At 38.4% G+C, this 19,244-nt stretch overlaps 1 protein-coding gene across 8 annotated transcripts in view; it reads right to left on the bottom strand.

Moving 5' to 3' along the window:
• The window catches only part of RGS7 (regulator of G protein signaling 7), a 256,768-nt gene that overhangs the window by 227,661 nt on the left and 9,863 nt on the right, over positions 1-19,244 (bottom strand). For 2 of the 8 annotated variants that reach the window (XM_090135376.1, XM_090135371.1), the window contains exons 1-2: positions 1,498-1,763; positions 411-518 (exon numbers count right to left, since the gene is read on the bottom strand). The exons of 1 other annotated variant lie outside the window; for it this stretch is intronic. In XM_090135376.1, the coding sequence (XP_089991502.1) occupies positions 411-488 (78 nt within the window). In that variant the 5' untranslated portion in view covers positions 489-518; positions 1,498-1,763. Of the gene's footprint in view, positions 1-410; positions 519-1,046; positions 1,103-1,131; positions 1,277-1,497; positions 1,767-19,244 lie in introns of those variants that run through there. 5 more of the 8 variants (XM_090135368.1, XM_090135378.1, XM_090135372.1 and 2 more) reach the window with 5 other exon arrangements.

Raw genomic sequence — 19,244 nt, 5'->3', positions numbered from 1 at the left:
TATGTTTCAATGCATAAAATGAAGTAAATACGTGAAGATTTCAAATTCTAAACTGTTTCTGAATGTGATGCAAAGTTGAGGCACATATATTTTGCTATTCAAAACAAGAAATCTAGTCACTTCATAAAAAAGAGTCGCTAGCAGTTCCTGAGATATAGATCTAGTTCTCACAAGCCATTTGATCTGCCTTACGTAGCATAAACGTCAGCAGCCAAAACATTCCAAATTCATATCAGGTGACCACATCCTTAAATCACACTGCTCCATTCATGGCAAAGCACAGCAGTAGCTTCTCTTCAGGAAGACGGAGAGAAACAGTAAAAAGAATGGTCTTACTTGCTAAGCAAGAGAGTCAAGGACATCACCATTTCCTGAAGCACCTTCTTCAGATTTCAAAAAACAAAGCTTACCTTTCTGTACACCAGCATGTTTGGGGATTCATCAGCCACCCCATTGCTGCTTTGCCCATAATTATTTCCTTGTGCCATGTCCCACAGATTTGATCCGCTTTTGGTACACTGTAAAAGGTACAAGTGGTCTCAGTAAGACACTTCCTCAGGTCTCCTTCCCTCCTTGATGATTAATGGACGTGACTTTATACCAAGATGTTATTAGATTCAGTGTATGCTCTGAACTTTGCTACAGATATTTACATCGAAGCTAATTCACCATTTATTGTCATTACTCTCTTTTGCCTGTAAATAATGAATGTAACATGTTAATCTAATTCGGACATTAATGAATTGTTACTCCAAATAGTTCCCTGACATCTCACTAACCACCTCATCACGAGGAGCCTCTCCCCACACACTCCCTCCTGAGCTGCACTTCCAACCAGGGATGCTCAGCACTCTCCCGACCACCGTTTGGGGGGGGACTGACTGGGCCCACGACTTCGTGTTCAGCTCTGCCCTAATCTCACGGCTCGAACAAAAGCAACTTCCACAACCCACAAACACACGGCGAGAAGAACAGCCTCCTTAAAAACTTCTCTTGGCATCAAACAAGAAACACGACAGAACGCGCTCCCGCTTGCTTTCACCTACTTTCCTCGTAGTTCACCGCAAAGCCTCGTCTGAGCCGCCAGCCCCGGCTCCTCCCGCCCTCCCCAACCCCCCCCCCCACGCTCACCCGGGAGCCGCACTGAGCGCTCAGCTCCTGCTGTAGCTCCGGCTTTGCACGCAGGTGTAAGAATGTGCTCCATCTACAGACGGCACCGGAGGCTGCGGAGAGCGGGGCGGACTAAGCTCTGCCCCAAACATCTCCCTCCGGAGCCCCCTCGAACCCCTCCCCAGACCTCCCGATGGGGGCTGAGCCGCATCTCGCCCTCGGCACGCCCCGCCCGGCGCCTGCCCCGCCGTGCCCGCACCTCCCGGCAGTAAATGGCCGGGGGAGCCCTGCGGGCAGAGCGGCGCGGCGCTGTCAGTACCGCGGACAGCGGCAGCGGCGCCGGGGAGGTCTCGGCACGGCCGCGGGGAGGGCGCGGGGCTCGGTTACCTCCCGGGCCAAGGTCAGTGCGGGGTGGCCGCGGCTCCTCGGCTCCTCCTGCCGCTGCTCCTGGCGCGCCCGGCGCTGGGGGTGTCAGCCGGCGGCGGGCGGAGGGACGCGGCGATCGCTCATCACACACACGCGCGCACGCACACACGCTGCGGCTGCGGCTCTCCCCGCTCTGGCGGAGCGGCGGCAGCTCAGCGCCCGCCCCGCAATGGAGCGGCCGTCACGTGGGGAACGGGCACGTCAAAGGTGCTGCTGTGCTGTGCTGCGCTGCCGCCGCCGCTCCGCCACGCAGCGGCCCAGCGCCGAAACCCGCGGCCGAGAAACTACAGCTGTCCGCGGATCTGGCGGTAGCCCCCGTAAATGAGATCAGACGCCCGAGGGCTGGGCAGGAAGAGAAATGCGGGCTAGCGAAGGAAAGAGAGAAGTCAGTGGTGAAAGACTAAGGGGAAGCATATGTCACCTGTCTCCTTCTTACACATTTCCCGACAGTAACAGGGATCTATCTGCCCGTTCCTCTGCCTGGGCGCTTCCGTATTTTTTCAGGATGATCTGGGGAGAACTCGTGCCCTGTTGGCACTGCAGACCTCTGAGCAGCAGGGGAGCAGAGAGCGAGTCTGTTCCAGCCAGCGGGAAGGAGTCCCGAGGACACTTCAGGACACCGTCAGGGCTGCTTTGCTGTATGCAGGCAACTGCCTGATTTGCAAAGGCATAGAGCTGACCACGATAAAATAAAAAATAAGGTCTCTTAAGTCATGCTCTCTCACCACACGGATTAGAATGCTTTCATTTTCCAAAAGCACTGAAATGCCTCACACTCAACATCCACAAGAACAGGAGATACCTAACTGGTTAGCTTTGGGATGTTCCCATTTGAAAGCGTCCTTTCTGGAAACATAAGCTCTTACTACAAGGATGATCTTGCAAAAAAAAAGGAGTCACATTATGTTTGCACTTCACCTTGTGGATTATGCACTGCTAGAAGTGCACAATTTAAGCACAGAGATTCCTATACATACTGCATATTCCATTTTTTCTGCCTTTCTCCCATCTCAAAGACATTAATGACATCCTGCTAGAAATCATTAGGACCTACTGTTAGCTACTAACTCCTCTTCCAAAACTTTGCAAATATCTTGAAGTCCTTTCGAAAGTGAATGTGACAAGCTAAGGCATCAATAGTGAGTCACAGTGGCCATTGCACAGTAAAGGAGACAGGACAGGGTTGATTTGGACTTCCTAGAAAGCTGAGGAAAGAAAGAATTAAAAATAGCACTGTAAAAAACACTGGAGTAGAGAGCAGACCTTAAGCATGAATACGAATGTTCTTCAGGGAAAGCAGAAGTAAAAGCTGAGATGACCTAACAAAGTAATTTCCCTAGCTTCAGCACACACTTCCTAAGCAAGCAGCACTGCAGTGGCTCAGAAATGTACTGACAGTCAAGGGAAATATCTTCCAAGATATGTCAAGAATAGAAGAACAGTTGTATTGCAGTAAAATAAGCTTATATTCTTATTTATCCAGCTGTTGATCAAACTTCTCTTTCAGGGTAAAAACAAAAACTGCATAAAATTTATTTCAAAATTTGAAGAGGAGGAAAAATCACAAAAAATGTTGATCATGCACATGTTCCTTCCATTTACTTGGCCAGCCAATGCTCAGTATAGAATTTGTGTTAAAGAATGTGAAAAAAGAATCATAAGCAAGTTTCCAATAAAGTCTCATGCTTGTTTTCTTACTCTGCCTGATCTAATTATAAATCCAAGTGAAAAAATACTACAGAAAACAAAATTATTTTGTACTGGAATTCTTGGACTACATACATAAAGATGTTACAAGATGTTTCTAATCTACCTATTCGCAAACAAGATTTTGGCAAGGATTCTGTCTTTGAAAAACTCCCCAAAGCTGACTAACTTCGGCAATGCATTTTCAAGCTTTTATTTTCTGGGAATCTCTTAAAAAAAAAAAATAAATAAAGGTAGGGGTATCCCAAGTTGAGTTAGAATTTTGGCTATACTGCCTCCAATCATGCTTTTTCTTCTAACATTGATTAATTTCACAAATAAATGAAAACATCATACTAGTTGGGCAAAGCTTAGATATTTTCTTTGAAAATAGTTAATTACCATAAATCAAGTTCTAAAGTAAATTTGTTCAAATATGCTGACAGAGCAACAATCTAGACCTACTGAAGCCAGTATGTTTGCCCATTAACATTAAAAGGAACAATATTTCACAGTCTTTAATCTTGTCCTTGAAAATAAAATTCAGTCTATAATCACTACTATATATCTTTTAACTACAGACTTGCTATACTGAAACATATCAAGAAAGTCTTCACTTCACCAGTTTGTCCATTGTCAAAAATGGAAAAGAAGCTCTGATCTCCAAGAGGGCTAAACAAAAGAGAAAACCAGAAACAACCTAACAAAATTTCTGTCTGCCACTATTTTGTGATGAAACAGACCCTGGAGTGGACTGTTTCATAAGTGCAAGTAAAAAGAAATTAATTTCTTTTAAAAATACGTAACTGATATAATTTCATCCTAACAGTTGGATATGCTTGTTCAGTAGCCTATAAGGGGCTTTATAATTCATAAATTACTTATGTATCTTGTCACATTGAGAGTCATCACTCATTTCATATACAATCAGCATTAGCATCCTCAGAAAGCACGGTCTGCCAGAAGAGGAATGTCTTGTTTCAAAATGCAAAGCAAAACTACTCATTAATAAAACAATGATGATGGGAAAGGCTGCCAAGGGGCAGCTTTATCTAACAAGGCAATAAAGTACACATGATTTAGCAAGGTGGTGACTACATTTTCTGTGTTTAGTTGGCATTGTCAATACAACTCAAGTATTCTGATAACATCATAAGCACATGGTACACATAACACAGGCATTTTTAAGTCAAAACATTATGTCAGGATGTTTTTTCCTATCTGGATTTAAAATAGATCAGGAATGTTTATCTCTGTTATACTGACCAATGCTGTAGCATTACATCAGTATGCTGTCTATATCCATCAATTATCTCATTTTATACCTATACTGAATGTTCTTTGGAATAGATGATGTGCAAACTCTTAGAACAGTATGATCTAGTTCTATGATGAAGTCTTGAAAACGCAACTGCATTATAAACAATCACATTTGAATATACTAAACTAACAGAAACCTTTCATCTAGGCTCTAAACCCTAAATACTCACTTGAGTTGTTCTGTGCTACTTTAAAGTATAAAATCCAAGGGTTTTTTTCCTGCTAGCATAGTTAAGCACAAAGACAGTCCTTCTAGTTCAGTCAAACAGATATTTATGATCCTACAGACCTGCAAATGTTTAAGTGCCAGGCTCTGAATTGGTAGCTAGAGAGTCCAGAACAAATCCACAGCCTTTCTGTGGAAGTTTGGAACACCTACTCCTTCAAAAATGAATGGCAATCAAACCATTTAGTGTAGGCCATCAAATGCCATTCAAATTATTACAAGTTACAGTATGTATTTGATAGAAATGTACCTTGGACTGACGTGACAAATTTCACTATTTCCTTTGTGAAACTTATTTTTAAGCCATGGGCATCTGGTTTGCCACCCTCAGTCAAGTTTCATTACTTTCATCAATTTGTGATGCAGAAGATCGAACTATGCATTCATTTTATTAGAGCAAGGGGTCACAAAACATGGAAGAGAGGATCTTTAAAATTAGAGAGTAAAAAGTAACTAAATAGCACTATATTTAATGGAAAAAAAATTTAACCAATAAAACAGAGCAACAAAAATATGCTAGGTTATGGCCACGCATAATCTCACATGATGGGGAAATTATTAGGAATAAGGAAATCCCACATCCTCATTAGTATGATATATACACACTACATACATTATGCATAGCAGGATATGAAACTTAAATGCAGCTAACAATCTCCTGAAGATGTTGGCTACAACCGTCATAGATAACCACAGCTACATAGATTTTGATATCAAAGTGGCATCCACCTCATTCACCCATGGAAATTCACCAGCTTCTACAGACAAAGCAGGGCATCTTCAAGTAGTTGTAGCCTTGGCAATTAAACCAGTTCTAATTACATCCAAAAGAGGGCAGTCTTTCTCAGTTAAAGAGAAAGAGGTTACATTAGATCTCTGATATGCAACAAGCACTCATGAACATTAATTTTCCTTTCAAACAAATAACTATCACAACCAGCTATACACCCTTATTTCCTCGAATAGTGAGAATGTTCACAGAAATAATAAATACTACACTATACTCCTTGAAAATTGCCCAGAACATTCAAGATTAATTACTCTTTAATTACTCTTCTTACTCTTAAGTCTAAATCATCAACTTGGAAAATCAGTTTAGCATGTGGGAATAGAACCAACACCCAGGAAAGAAAAAGATTTTTTGTTTTAGTCAAGTTAGCATTTTATGCCAGCATCCTCTCTTACTTTAGTAAGATTGAGAATCCTGCTCTTTCAAATCCTAAAACAGCCCTGAGAAATTTTTTCATTTTGTGACAACATTGATGGAATGAACCTAGAGATTGTGAAAGGGACACTTGGTCTATACTTCACATAAAATATTTTAAATAACAGTCTATTGTTTTCAAGCATCTTTTATTACTTGCTGCTTATGACACTCTCCTGGGTGGCAAAAGAAATGAGAGATTTATAGGCTAATATCCACATCTTCAGAAATGCTGCATATCTCACATAGCAGTGTCCTAACTACTGAGCAACTTAAATGAAGTAAGAAAACATAATCAGAGGATCATATAATGGCTTAGGCTGGAAGGGACCACAAAGATCATCTAGTGGCCATGATTTTTATAAGTTTTGCTATAGCTGTCATTCTTTCAGGCCAAGCCACTAGTTGAATTCAAGCTGGCTCTAGTTTCAGGTTAAAAACAAACAACAATCAGTCTTTGGGATTTGGCTTAGAGCTTTTGTTGTTGTTTTTGTGGCTTAAAAAAAAAAAAAAAAGACTCGAAGTGTGAAACTAGCTTTATCCCTTTACTCAAGAAAATCTCTCAGGCCTGATTTATGAGACTGTATTTGTTCAGATCAAAATACAATAAGCCCCTTATTAAGGATTAATTAGAAATAAATCACTGATTTAGAATCCTTTTAAAATTCTTTGGCATAAAAGGACTAGAGAAAGGAGGACTCAGAAACACTGCATAGGAAAGGAGAAAAGTGCATCATGTATGAGAATGCCATGGTTACAGACCAGAACAGATTAATTGTTGAAAGGCATCATAAGGGAATTATCAGGAGTCACCAGGAACTAGATAGAGGAATAGTCTGCGTAGCAAAGAACTGAGCTGATAGAGATTAATTTAAGAAGTTAATGAGGAGATGTAAGGGAAAACTGAGAAATTTTGAAAAATAAAATTTGTTCCTTACTCCACCAAGGGCTCCTCTCCTGTTTACACCAAAATAACTTCTAGAATAGGTAAGTGCTGAAACACTCTGTGTTTTGGGGAGCGGTTATTTATTTGCTTGTTTACCAGTTGCCCAAAGTGGTTTCTTCTACAAAAAAAAACTTTCTCCAATATACTTTCCCAGCCATAAGCCAAGTTTCCACATATCACAAAAATAATAAAAAACTGAGGCAGCTATCCAACTATCCAGTAAGTGGTAGCACCACACCACCACCATAGGTTCCCTGCAATTGCCAAATTCAGCTCCACAGGCAGCTACTGGAATTCCCTTCTCTGCTAAATCCTTCCAGCAACCAGGAGTGATGTGACTTAATCTAATTAATTCACTGAACTGAATGCACTGGAGGAAAAAAAAAAAAAAAAAAAAAAAGAGCTCAGCATTTTAAAAAGCTTTGTTTATCATATTCCTTCCTTCCCCTGCATTTCATTTCAAAATTCCCCCTATCATTCACAAATCCCCTGCCTTACATCCACAAATAATTTAATCAAACAGCCTCTGCCCCCCAAGGTCATTTTGTTTTTCTAAAGGTTTAAATCAACTTGAGTCTATTTGCCGACTGTGCATCACAAACTGAGCCAGTCTTTATTCACTTATACACACAAAAAAATATACTAATATCCTCACAAAAAGAACTGAAGTTTTCATTCTTTTAAAGTTCTATATAGCATTCAGACTGAAATGAGAGCTTTTTTTTTAATTAAATTATCCAGAACCCCAAGAGTCTGAAAAACACAAGAAAGCATGCAAGCAGGTGTCTGTGTCATATGAAGATTTCTATATTTTAAATGAATATAATAAACCATAAACTAAGGCATTTTAAGGCCTTTTTTAGAGTTGCTTTTTTTTTCCCCAAACCATAGTATGAATTTAAGACTTTTCCAGAACCCACTCCACATCACAAAGATTTTCCCTTCAGGTTACGTGATTATTAGCTGACATTCAACTTTAATATATTTCCTCAAATATTAAAGGAAACTGCCTTAAAACCTGAGACCACAGCTCTGAGAATATTCTACACTTTAAAATAATTGGCTGACAAAGAAAATTGTATTTGTGAAAACACCTTGTCTATATTTTCACTAAAATGATCATGAAAGTTAGGGAAAGAGTTCAGAAAACAATAAACATGTAAGTTCAAAGCATTCAGGCTACAACAGTATGGATAGCAAAGAAAACTCTTATAAAAAATATTGATATGCCAAAATTTGCCTCAGCTTTCAGCAGGCAGGGGGCAATGAGTGAAATACACTTCTTTATTTACAATACACTGTAGTATCAAGGCATTTTGCAAGCAAAGTCATCCTGACTGAAGCTCTTAGCCTGAATAACAAGGCAGTGAGGTAAAAGAAGAGGGAGAAGGGAATAAACAGATGCAAGAAATAGGGAAAAAAATGATTTTATTTACTCTTTCCAAAATGCTGGCATGTCTACCTTTATTACAATGCACAGTACCATTCTCTAGTTAAACAAGTATATATATAGTTGGCTTTCTCACTGTCTTCTACTTCAGTACTGGCAGACAGTGAAGCCTGATATTTTATCATAAGATAAAACATTTAACCTAAAAAGAATGATACCCCCATCCCCCTTATTTTGTTGCAAAAGAAGGGAAACAGAAAGGAGCAGTAAACTACGAGTAATGAAAGTAGAATTTTGGTGCACCTAAATAGGGAACTAACATTTTACACAAGGGCATCAGGCATCCACATGAGATTTTCAGAAGTTTTACTATGCACTGGGGGAGAAAAAGATGTTTAGTCACAGGACTTTGGTAACGGATGAGAAAGAGGTGGAGAGAAGTGAATAAAGAGGTCATGATAGTCAAAGCAGGAAGGCAGCATGAATACAGTCAGACAGAAAAATGTTTCCCAGTGGGAGAGGACAGTACTACTTATTTAATAAGGAAGCAGACTGAAATCAGACTCCAGAATCACAATGACTCTGTATGCTAAATGAAAATTGTGCAGCTGTCAACGATGAAGGAAGAAGATGGGCTAGGATGTAAAAAAGGAAGCAAGGATAATTCAGAAAGCAAGGATTAATCCCATTTTCTCTGCAAACTGATTAGATTATCAGGAAAAAATTAAGGAAAAGGAAAGTAAATCCAAGGATATAAAGGAAAAATAAGCTGAGCACTACAGAAAAGAAGAAAAATCATCCAACCCTATAACAAACAAAGAATTAATGATAGGAAAAGAAAAAGTTCTGGGATTCACAGCAAACTGAAATACTTCAGGCACTGGACCAAAAAAAAAAAAATGTTACAGAGGGAACAAAAAAGGAAAGGAAAGAAAGTGAAAGTGTCCGTTCTTACTAGGCAAGGACAGACTGTCTTTAAAATTAATTGGTGCTATCTACTTCCTGTCTACAAATAGGGAACAAAAAAAATTAAAAATCACTAATTTATTAGTCTGAGCTACAATAGTTCTCAGGGATTTTTCTAAGGACACCTGACACAAAAAGCTATAATAGGTAATATGCAAAAAAAAAAAAAAGGAAGAAAACTTTTACATGACAGAGAGAATTAAAATGTCCAGCCATGAACTCATAGCAGCATGCATATTTTCTTCTATAATTTCCCCTCCTCTCTCCTATACAGCATTTGTTTGTCTGACAAAGCTACAGAATGCTAAAGCAAAGGTTATTTTGCGTGTTTGGCATAACAGTACTACTTGTTCTACATCCACAACTATGGCTACATAATATATACAGTGGCTAATTTTATGTCATTGCAAACAGTTATACCTAGCACACATTAATCACAGAAAGTGGCTTCACATTGGCTAAGATTGTTTCAGATAATTTAATAGAGGAAGCACAAACAGAAGTGAAATCCGGCTGTAGCTCAGCTAGTTCACCTCAAACCAAAAGCACACCTAGTGAAAAAGCTGAATTCAAGTAACTGCCGTTGGCATGCAACAGATATTCAGAAGTAAGCAATGGTTAGGACTGCAAATTCAGACATGTCAACTGAAAAGAATTTTTGTGTTTCATTGCTTGGCTCCTTGCAGGTGACTTGTGTGTCCATCTTAGCGTTTCACATCTCCTAAGTAATATTTTTTGTTCTCCTAAAACATTCAACTCCGCAAGCACATTCAGAGAAAAACAACCTTGAAATGTGAAACCAACCTTGCAATCTAAACTGATAACATCTAGCAAAGTAACAGTCACTTTCAAAGTTGGATTAATTTTGCATGAGACATATCTAGGAAGCAAACTGCAGATGGAATTGTATGTATATGCCCCTACCTAATCATTTTATTTAGTAATTAAATGTCACTTTAGTTTGATGAACTACATTCTGGTAGAGTGCTGCTAGCATCACAAATGCCTACACTGCCAGTCATAGTACAGCTTCCAATTACTTGTCCCTCCCAACTTATCCATAAGGATATGCACAATATCTCCATAACTCATATCCCCACACCTGTGACAGGTGAAAGTCACATTCATTAATACAAGCAGGAAAAGAACAAAGTCATGAGCTTGGATCACTGATGGGCAATTTAGCAGTAGCAGTCCTAAATGTTACCAGGTAATAATGCTGTCATCACAGGATGGTAGGGCAGCACCTCTCCATTCTGGCCTCTTACCATTTCACTCCCCAGAACTTGAATAATGTTACCTCCATAACCTCACTATGCCAGCAATTCAGAGGGAAATAAATACATTTCTTCTTGTACACAACTATAATTTATTTTCTGCTTCTAATAGTCTACATAAACATTAAAAAACTGACATCCAGTAGTTCAGTCTGCCGGTACCCAGAAGGCAGCTGCTCTGAAGCATGTGTCAAAGTAGTCAAACTTACACTGCAGTTTTTATTCTGGATAGAAGACCTCTGGAAGACCTACAGCTCCAGATAAGTCATTCCTAAGGTCTGCAGGAAACCTTAGTAAAATAACAGAGAAGCCCTCTTCACAGGTCCTCAAACCATCACTGTTTCAAAGCCCAAATGCAAGAATGCTGTCTCCATACTCAGAGATATCAAATAACTTCATCCTTCAACATGAGGAAGTGAGTGTGGTGAAGTTTCAGAACTCCTGTCTTCTCTGCAATATTATAATTGACTTATTTTTATAGAGCAAGTCATGTAGCTATAAATCTTTCTAAACCAATCTTCTAGAAAAAAAAAGAATTACAGGAAAAAACAGCACTATAATTAAGAAGCAGAAAATCAGATACAACTTTAGAAACTTCAAATAGGGTACTTTAAAGGTGATATCTTTTCCCCTTAAAAAAAATTTAAAAAATTAAATCCAACATTCATTTTCAAACAAAAGATTGAATGTAGTCACAATTGTCAGAGAAACACCTCCAGTATAGAACCTGGAGGGCTTTAACTCCACATCATGATTCCGGCAGCATGATTCACTTCTGGGTTGCTGAGAAACTACCCTCTTCGTTTTTTTTGTGGGTTGTTTTCTCTTGTTAGGAAAACATAGGCTTCCAATATGAGGCGTAACTGACCTGGAAAAGCTCATTTCTTGTATAGTGAATTCAAAGTCCAACCTGCTCAGTGGGGCCTGAATTTCACCCTTCAGCCACAGTGTTCCAACAGAGACAGAAAAAGAAAAGGACTGTCGCTGCCCATCTTTCTTCCTCTAAATCCTGCATTTTTTTTTTTTTTTTTAATACTTCACATAAAAGTATACTAAGCCAACTACATCAGAAACATTGCAAAGAAAAGTGCATAATAATACAGTGTGCCCATCCAGCAGGCATTTTGCCTGTTTGTTTTTATTACTAAACTTCATACATGGAGGAGAGTTAGGAGAGAAGCTAAAGAGATAAAGACATTTACTTACATGACAATCTGACTGTTTTTTCTCTTTTACTAAGTTTGCCCTGGATCACATACCACAAGCAATGTATTCAATGTCAAAATACTCCATATTCCACAAACATTAAAGGCAGAAGAAAAGAAAGTCAGATAAAGTAGGCTATTTGTCTGCCAAAGATGTAATCACATTAAAAACCTACCTTTAAATTTTTTTTTTTTTTAAAGCATACTGCTTGTTTTTATTTGTATTTCCATTGGTACTTCTTTGAAAAATTAGAAATCGACATGCTATTCATGCAATTCTAAACTTTCATTTTTCCTCTATAAATGAATATAGAGAAAAAGGCCAAAACTATCAGGCTAGGATTAGGGTATGAAAACAATCAAGGCTACCATTATACCTGCATATGTAGCTCAGTCAGTGTACAGTAAATAAATACATAAATAGCTTTCCAAATTCTTTTGACCTACTTCAGATGATGAAAAGCCTGGAGCTCTATTATTTGCTGTCTTACATTTTAGCTTCATTTAAATTGAAGCAAATAATCTGAAAGTGCATTCAGATATTCATATTACATTCAATAGCCACTACTTGAAATTAATTACCAGTGTTTAAGTTGGGGACTTCTGCCAAACCAGCCAACTCCCTGGTCTGCTCAACCAGGCAGGAACACAGGAACATTCAAAATATCAGCACTGGGCCCAGTGCAAGACAAACCTACTTAAAGCACAGAAAAAACACAGAAACCATTTTCAGGACAACCACAAATCCCAGGCATTTATAACAGGATGCCTGCAGAGCTCAAACAGACCCAATACTTCCACAATTTCCAAATTCCTTTTTCCATGGCAAAGTACTCCAAAATTGCAGTTACTTGGTATAATGCCATAATGGGATGATAATTGCAGGCTGGCAAAGTCTTTGACTACAACAAATGAGAACAAGACCAAATACAGCAGCCATGGATACAGAAATGAAGAAAAAGAGCTGATTACCTTTGGATAGCTCAGGTAGGCAGGGACCTCCAGCAAAAGATGCCCACACCTCTACTTCCAACCCTTAAATGAGATGTGGGAAGGGGTAGATCCTGGCTCCACCTCTTCTGGTCACTCAAAGGCATTGCATGCACCTGAGTTCCCCTGGGCTGGCCCTGCCTTCCCACCAGGTGCTCAATCACTGGCTCAGGAGCATTTCCACTAAAGGAGCACTGAAGCACACTAAAAGGGAAAAAAAAAAAAAAAAATTAAAAATTTTTGAAAAATCAAAGCTTCAGCATTTATACAGATGTTTATATCTGAGGACATCCATCTTTCAAAAATACCTGGTCAGGTATTCCTAGGATCACGTAAGTATGTTTTGCATGAGAGAGAGAGAGAAACTATGAAGAAGGAAATCATTGGTCAAAGATCCAAATGAATACAGGAAAACATGACCAGTTTTAAACAGAAAATATATTACTTCTGAAACCAATAATTGCATTTGCTTTGTATTTTCAGACGTGAAAAATACAAGGCTTTCACACACTCCAAAAGCAAAGTGGACCTGACTTTTCTGTAGGCTGTCAGGAAAATACTACTTCTAGAGGAAATGATGATAGTTTTTCAGGAATTAGTGTTCAATAAAAAACTTATCATAGGATTGGTGAACTAACTTCGACGATTCAAATCTCTGTCATAGTCACCCTTTTAGAGCTCAGCAACCACACTCTTATTTTATTGAGCTGTGAAATTGCGTTTCCATGGGAAATGAAAGAGTCCACTCTACTTCTTACTAGAAGTAGATACTAGCCCACGCTGTCCATCTCAAGGCATTACAAGAGAGCAGTGATTACCACATATCAAAACCGTTCCTGGAAACTCACTGAATATTGAATCATTAGACAGTTCTGAAACATGTCTTCCAGCCTTGGTAAGTTTCCTAACACAGACACAGCCTTAGGGCCTAAATTGGCTACTATTCACATATCACATGTTGTGATATCAGTACAAAAGTAACAAGGTATAAGATAACAGCTTCTTTATTTATTTTTGTTACTGTGAATATTCTACTTAAAATTATTTTCAGACTATCATATTGAAGACATGTTAAAGATGTGTGACTCCTTTCCACTGCTTTATAAAACCTGGGGGGAGAAATAAGCTGAACAAGAACAGTTTGTGAAAATAACACATCCAGTACCAAAAAAAAAAAAAAAAAAAAATCACAGGCAGAGGCAAGAGCTATGCACTTACAGTATTTGTGCTAAGCATGTTATTTTATTTCATTTCCAAATTTAGGCAGATATCCCTCCTACTGGTTGTATGGCAAGCACCGCGATATTGAGAAGTTCTGGGCTCTCGAAGCATACGTGCACAATGTCTTGTAAAAACAGTTCTCATTTGTTCTTGTTGTTTCCATTAATTCAGAACCAGATCTGTTTTGGTTTAAATCTAACGTGCTAGCAAACCTCTGAAATTCAGAGCATAGTAAGGACTTGCCAAGGTAAAATATGTAGCACTAAGATGATGCGTATGCTTGAATGAACAAGCATACAAAAGGCTGAGTTAAAGCTGGCTAACACTTCTCTTAAACATTGCTGAAGTTGTTTAGAACTCTGTCAAAACTGCTGGGCTAATTTCCACAAAAGGCATTGATCCTAGACTGAAATTTTCTGAAGTCTTCAGCAAGATGGTGAAAGGGTGCCATGAACAGGCATTTCCCTACTTTTGTTTTGTACGGTTAAAAACCAAGCTGGAGGCCAGATTCTACATTTTGAACTGCTGTCTTTCTGGAAGAAGGAAACTGTGCATTTTGTATGAAGATGCCACAAGAGATGAAGAGGAACAGATTCATATGAGGAACAAAGAAAGACTTTCTTCCTGCAAAGGTTAACTTGGAAACATGAGAGAGTTTAAATAGGAAAGCAATACCAGAACTCTCTGGTCTTAACAAAAGGACATGAACTGAGAATCCAAGGCAGTAGACACTGTAACAGGGAAGAAGAGAGGGTGAGATGGAGTGTAGGCAGAGACGCAGATTGCACATGGATGTGAAGGAGGATATCGATTTATACTGCTGTGTAATACTGGAGTCACTTGTCCACTGAGATACTTTTCTCAGATGTACAGTCAATTTAGCCATATGGGTAAAATATCCAAATCCAAGAACAAGGAAGACAGAAGGGTGACTTTCTTTGTGCCTGCACTGTCTGGGATAAGAAGAAAAATCTTCAACTAGTTACAGACAAGACCTCCTAAAGTACTTTGGTGGAGCATGGCATCTCACATTTCCAATCTCACAAAACAGAAAGCATAAGTGACAGGAAAGAAAATAAACTAAGGAAAGAAAATGAAGAGAATTGAGGAAAAAGAAAATTCCCTCCTAGAATTGCAAGCAATATTAGCACAATCTCCATGTTTGTCACCTCCTCATTCCAAGAAAGCTTTAAAAAATTAAGACGAAAGCTAGTACCTGTATGGTTTCAATTTTCACTTCTATCTAGCACTGTTGAAACCCAGGGTATATTCCTGCATATAGAAAGTCTGCATTCTTAACGTATTACTTCAGGCACGGGGCCTGGGAACCAACGTACTCATTTCTTTGCAGAAGCATTTATACAAACCTGCTAACTCCTGACTTTTATCTTGGAGTAGGTACTTCAGGATTTAAAGCCAAGGAAAAAAAAAAGCTATTAAAGAAAGGAGAAGACTATATATTGAGATGTCAGCACATTTTATGACTCTATATATGAATCAGTAAAAGAAACTGAAATATGGGCAAAATAGAGGCAGATGAGCCCACAGACAGTATCACAGATAAATGGCTGCAGAAAAGATGACACTGAAGAGATAGAAAGAAATAAAATACATAAAGTGAATGGGCGCAAAATACTTCCATACATGGATAGAAACTGCAAAGGCTAATAAGTTAATTGAAGGTACAGAGAGAAATAGTTTTGCATATTAGGCCAATTTTAAAAGTAGTTTTCCAAATCTATTTTCTCCATTTTGGATTTTCAGACCATGTAGAATTTGAATACTGGGCAGTGTTCAAATGAAGAGATACTTGCTTCACGTTCACAGAAAAGAAAAAAAGCTTTTATCCCCCACTGCTACAGAAAAACAACACAAGCTGTTTCAAGATACAGCTATTTATGGGAATTTCCAAAAGAAAATGGGAGCTTGGACACTTAACTTCTACTCCAGTTTATAGAAGTTCTGTGTAGACATTTTTCAAAAGCTCATGTAAGCCCTTCTTGAATTTTCAAACATTTTGATATTGACAAATCCATCACATTGATTTTTTTTTTTTTTTTTTTTTTTGTATATAGTTGGGGTTTTTTTTTGTATGGGTGGTTTTTCTTTGAGGAGCAGGAAGGAACAGGAAAGAAGAAGGTTATTACTTAATGTGAGGACAAATACTGAGAAATTTTTATTATTCTATTTCAGCGAGTGACTCAGCTAGTTAGCACTCAAACTGTCTGCAGTGTTGATATTTAATGTAATATGAGTTATGGAACAGCACTTTTATATATATATATATATATATATTTTTTTTTTTTTTTATTTTTATTTTAAACTTATACACATCAACATCTCACTTCCAAAACTGAACTAAACCTTCCAGCTGTTATTTGGTTAAATGAGGGAAGAGAGGGAATCTGCATTCCAGCAAAGTTTCCTTCATGAGACAGGAAAGAGAACTAATAGCAAAACATAGGCAAAGAGTATCTTTTCTCTCTGAAAAGAAAACAGGGTCTTGCTAAATCTTACTTACACACATAGTTGAAACATATCAAGATAGGCTTTACTATTCAAAAATCTTGGCTAGGTTCTAATATCAAATGATTTGCTGATGGGCGATTCCTTGTATTTTCTCTACACATAATCAGAACTAGCCAGAAACATATACATATTTAATTTATTTAAGTGGATTCCACCTAAATACAGGGCCTTCCAGTCAGCAAAACTTTGGAACAGAACCTAACAGTACACTAAGCTTATGATAAGATTTCACCACCACCACTACCCCCACCTTGCGCTCTTTATTATAAAAAACTAAAATTAGCTTACTCTTAGTTCATATGCTGAACACCATCAGAGCAGAAATGGTTCAGTAAAAGCCACCATGCAATTACTACAGCCTTCCTGCTTCAGCTCCTAAATAAAGTTCTTCATATGCCTCTTTCATTCTTCTTGAGATTAACTACAGAAATTATATTTGTCCCTTGTTATTTCTTTATTACCACCTTTCAGCTATGATCCTATGTCACAGCAAGATCTAATTCACAAACTAGCATTCCTGTTTTCAGTGAAATTTGGTACTAATAGGTATCCACAGTATCCATATATATATTTTATATGTAGTAGGAAAGAGGCAATAGGCACAGTGACCTTATAACTTAGTGGGACAGAATTATTAATGCCATGCCCTGCAAGACCTGAGGAAGGGAATTTTTCACATCTAATGATTCATTTGAAGAGCATATGAAAGATGCAGAGAAGCAAAATATTTCTCTCATTTACCATTTTCCACCTGTCCTATTTTGGTGGAGTCATCTGTTCTGGCTAACTGGACATACACCTCTTTACATTAATTAGAGCAGTGATAGCTTAGGTTAGACACCAAACTCAGAAAGTTAACGTTACACAGAGAGAAACCAGGTCATTTTCTTTCAGTGCTATACCATGTAAGTGTTTCTAGGCCATTCCTCCAGCAAGAGCATGCTGAAAGCAATCAGTTCTCAAATCTACAGAAGGTCAGCTGGCATAGTTATGCACTATTGGCTCGAGCATCATTAGAGACTGTCTACACACCCCAAAACTTGATATTTTGCATTATCTTGCTCTAAAAAAGAAAACAGGATTATTGTGGTAAATCATACTGATCCTGGAACCAAGGACTGATTTTAGCATTTTTTCACCAATACAGATTTTAACTTTTAAAGCTATTCTGCAGAGATGGAAAAGAACAAAGGCTTAAAATCAACACTTAACAATTCTTTGTTATAAAATAACCTCTCAAAGCTAGTAATCCAAGCCTGCAAGACATTACAATTTACATTTTCCCCTCACCAGCACCCTGCATTGCCCACTCCTTTGCTATTAATCTTTAACTCAGTATCACCTTCAAAAAGTTTAATTGTTAAGTTGGAAACAATCTTCAAAAATACCAGAATCAAACCAACTCTCACATGGAACTGGTATTGCAACCCAAAGTCTTTTTATGCTAACTTTAGAAAAGTAGAGAAAAGACTTGCAACATTACTGAAAACTACTTTTGAATTCTCTTTTCAGTTGTTTACTTTGAACAAATTTAAACCAGCAAATGCCTGCCAACTTCAATTGGATTTCCTTCCATTTTAATATGGCTCTGCATTTATGCAAAAAGCACTATGGAAAAACTGAGTAATTAATATCATAATTGTTCACTGGACTAACAGAATTACAAAAGCATCATCAGTGCACATGCTGATATGTAATCAAAGATATGTTATGACGTACACAGAGCAATTTAAAAATGATCAATGCAATCAGAAGTTGCTGGGAAGACTAATGAACCAACGTTTTGCATTATGTAATTTCTCACATTTGTCTCCTAGAATTTTATCCTTTTTTCCCTTCACTCATTTACAACAAAAAAAGTTTACCTTCAGAAAATAAGGAATTTTTCAGAGCAGGCTTACTGAATGTGCTTTTGTTGTGCAACAGGGAGTTGTGCTCCAGTATACAAGCAAACATCTCAAAATAAATACTTCACACACACACACACAAAAAAAAAAACAAAAAAACTGATTGTATTCCACAGAACCATAGAATGATTTGAGTTGGAAAGGACCCTGAAGATCACCTTGTTCCAGCCCCCCACACCATAAGCAGCATTGTCACCCACCAGACTATGTGGGGCTTGAAGGGCTGAGATAACAGCAGATCTGACTGGATCAAGTTAACACAGGATTCTGTGCTAGTTTTCTGGTCAAAATGTTAGTCTTTTGCCTATTTATGGAGCTCTTTGAGAGTACCTGACCCAGGTGCAAGACTTTACATTGTCCTTGTAGAACTTTGAGAGGTCCATAGGGACTCACCTTTCAAGGTTCCTTTGGATGGTGTCCCTTTCCTCCACCACACAATGTGGTGTAATTTGAAAACTTGGCAAGAATGCATTCAATCCCACTGTTTATGTCACCAACAAAGATAGTAAATAATACTTGTTCCAATACAGACCCATGAGGGATATCACTCATTGCTGAAATTGAGCCCTTGACTGCAAATTTTTGAATGTGATCATCGAGTGGTCCATCTATTAAATCCATGCATCTCAATCACAGAGACAAGAATGGTGTGTGGGACAGTACCACGTGATTTGCACAAGCCCAACTAGATGACACTGGTTGCTGTAATCTCATTGTAGAAGGCCACCAAATTTTTCAGGTACAATTTGCCCTTAACAGCACCCATGGTGGCTGTCACAAATCACTTCTTTGATCTCCATGTGCCTTAACATAGTTTCCACAAAGATTTGCTCCATGAGCT

Source organism: Phasianus colchicus, chromosome 2, assembly GCF_987193195.1.
Source record: "Phasianus colchicus chromosome 2, bPhaCol1.hap1.1, whole genome shotgun sequence".
In the NCBI taxonomy this organism is placed as follows: Eukaryota; Metazoa; Chordata; class Aves; order Galliformes; family Phasianidae; genus Phasianus; species Phasianus colchicus.
The sequence above is the reverse complement of the archived record's forward strand: the minus strand, read 5'-3'. Positions and strand labels throughout refer to the sequence as shown.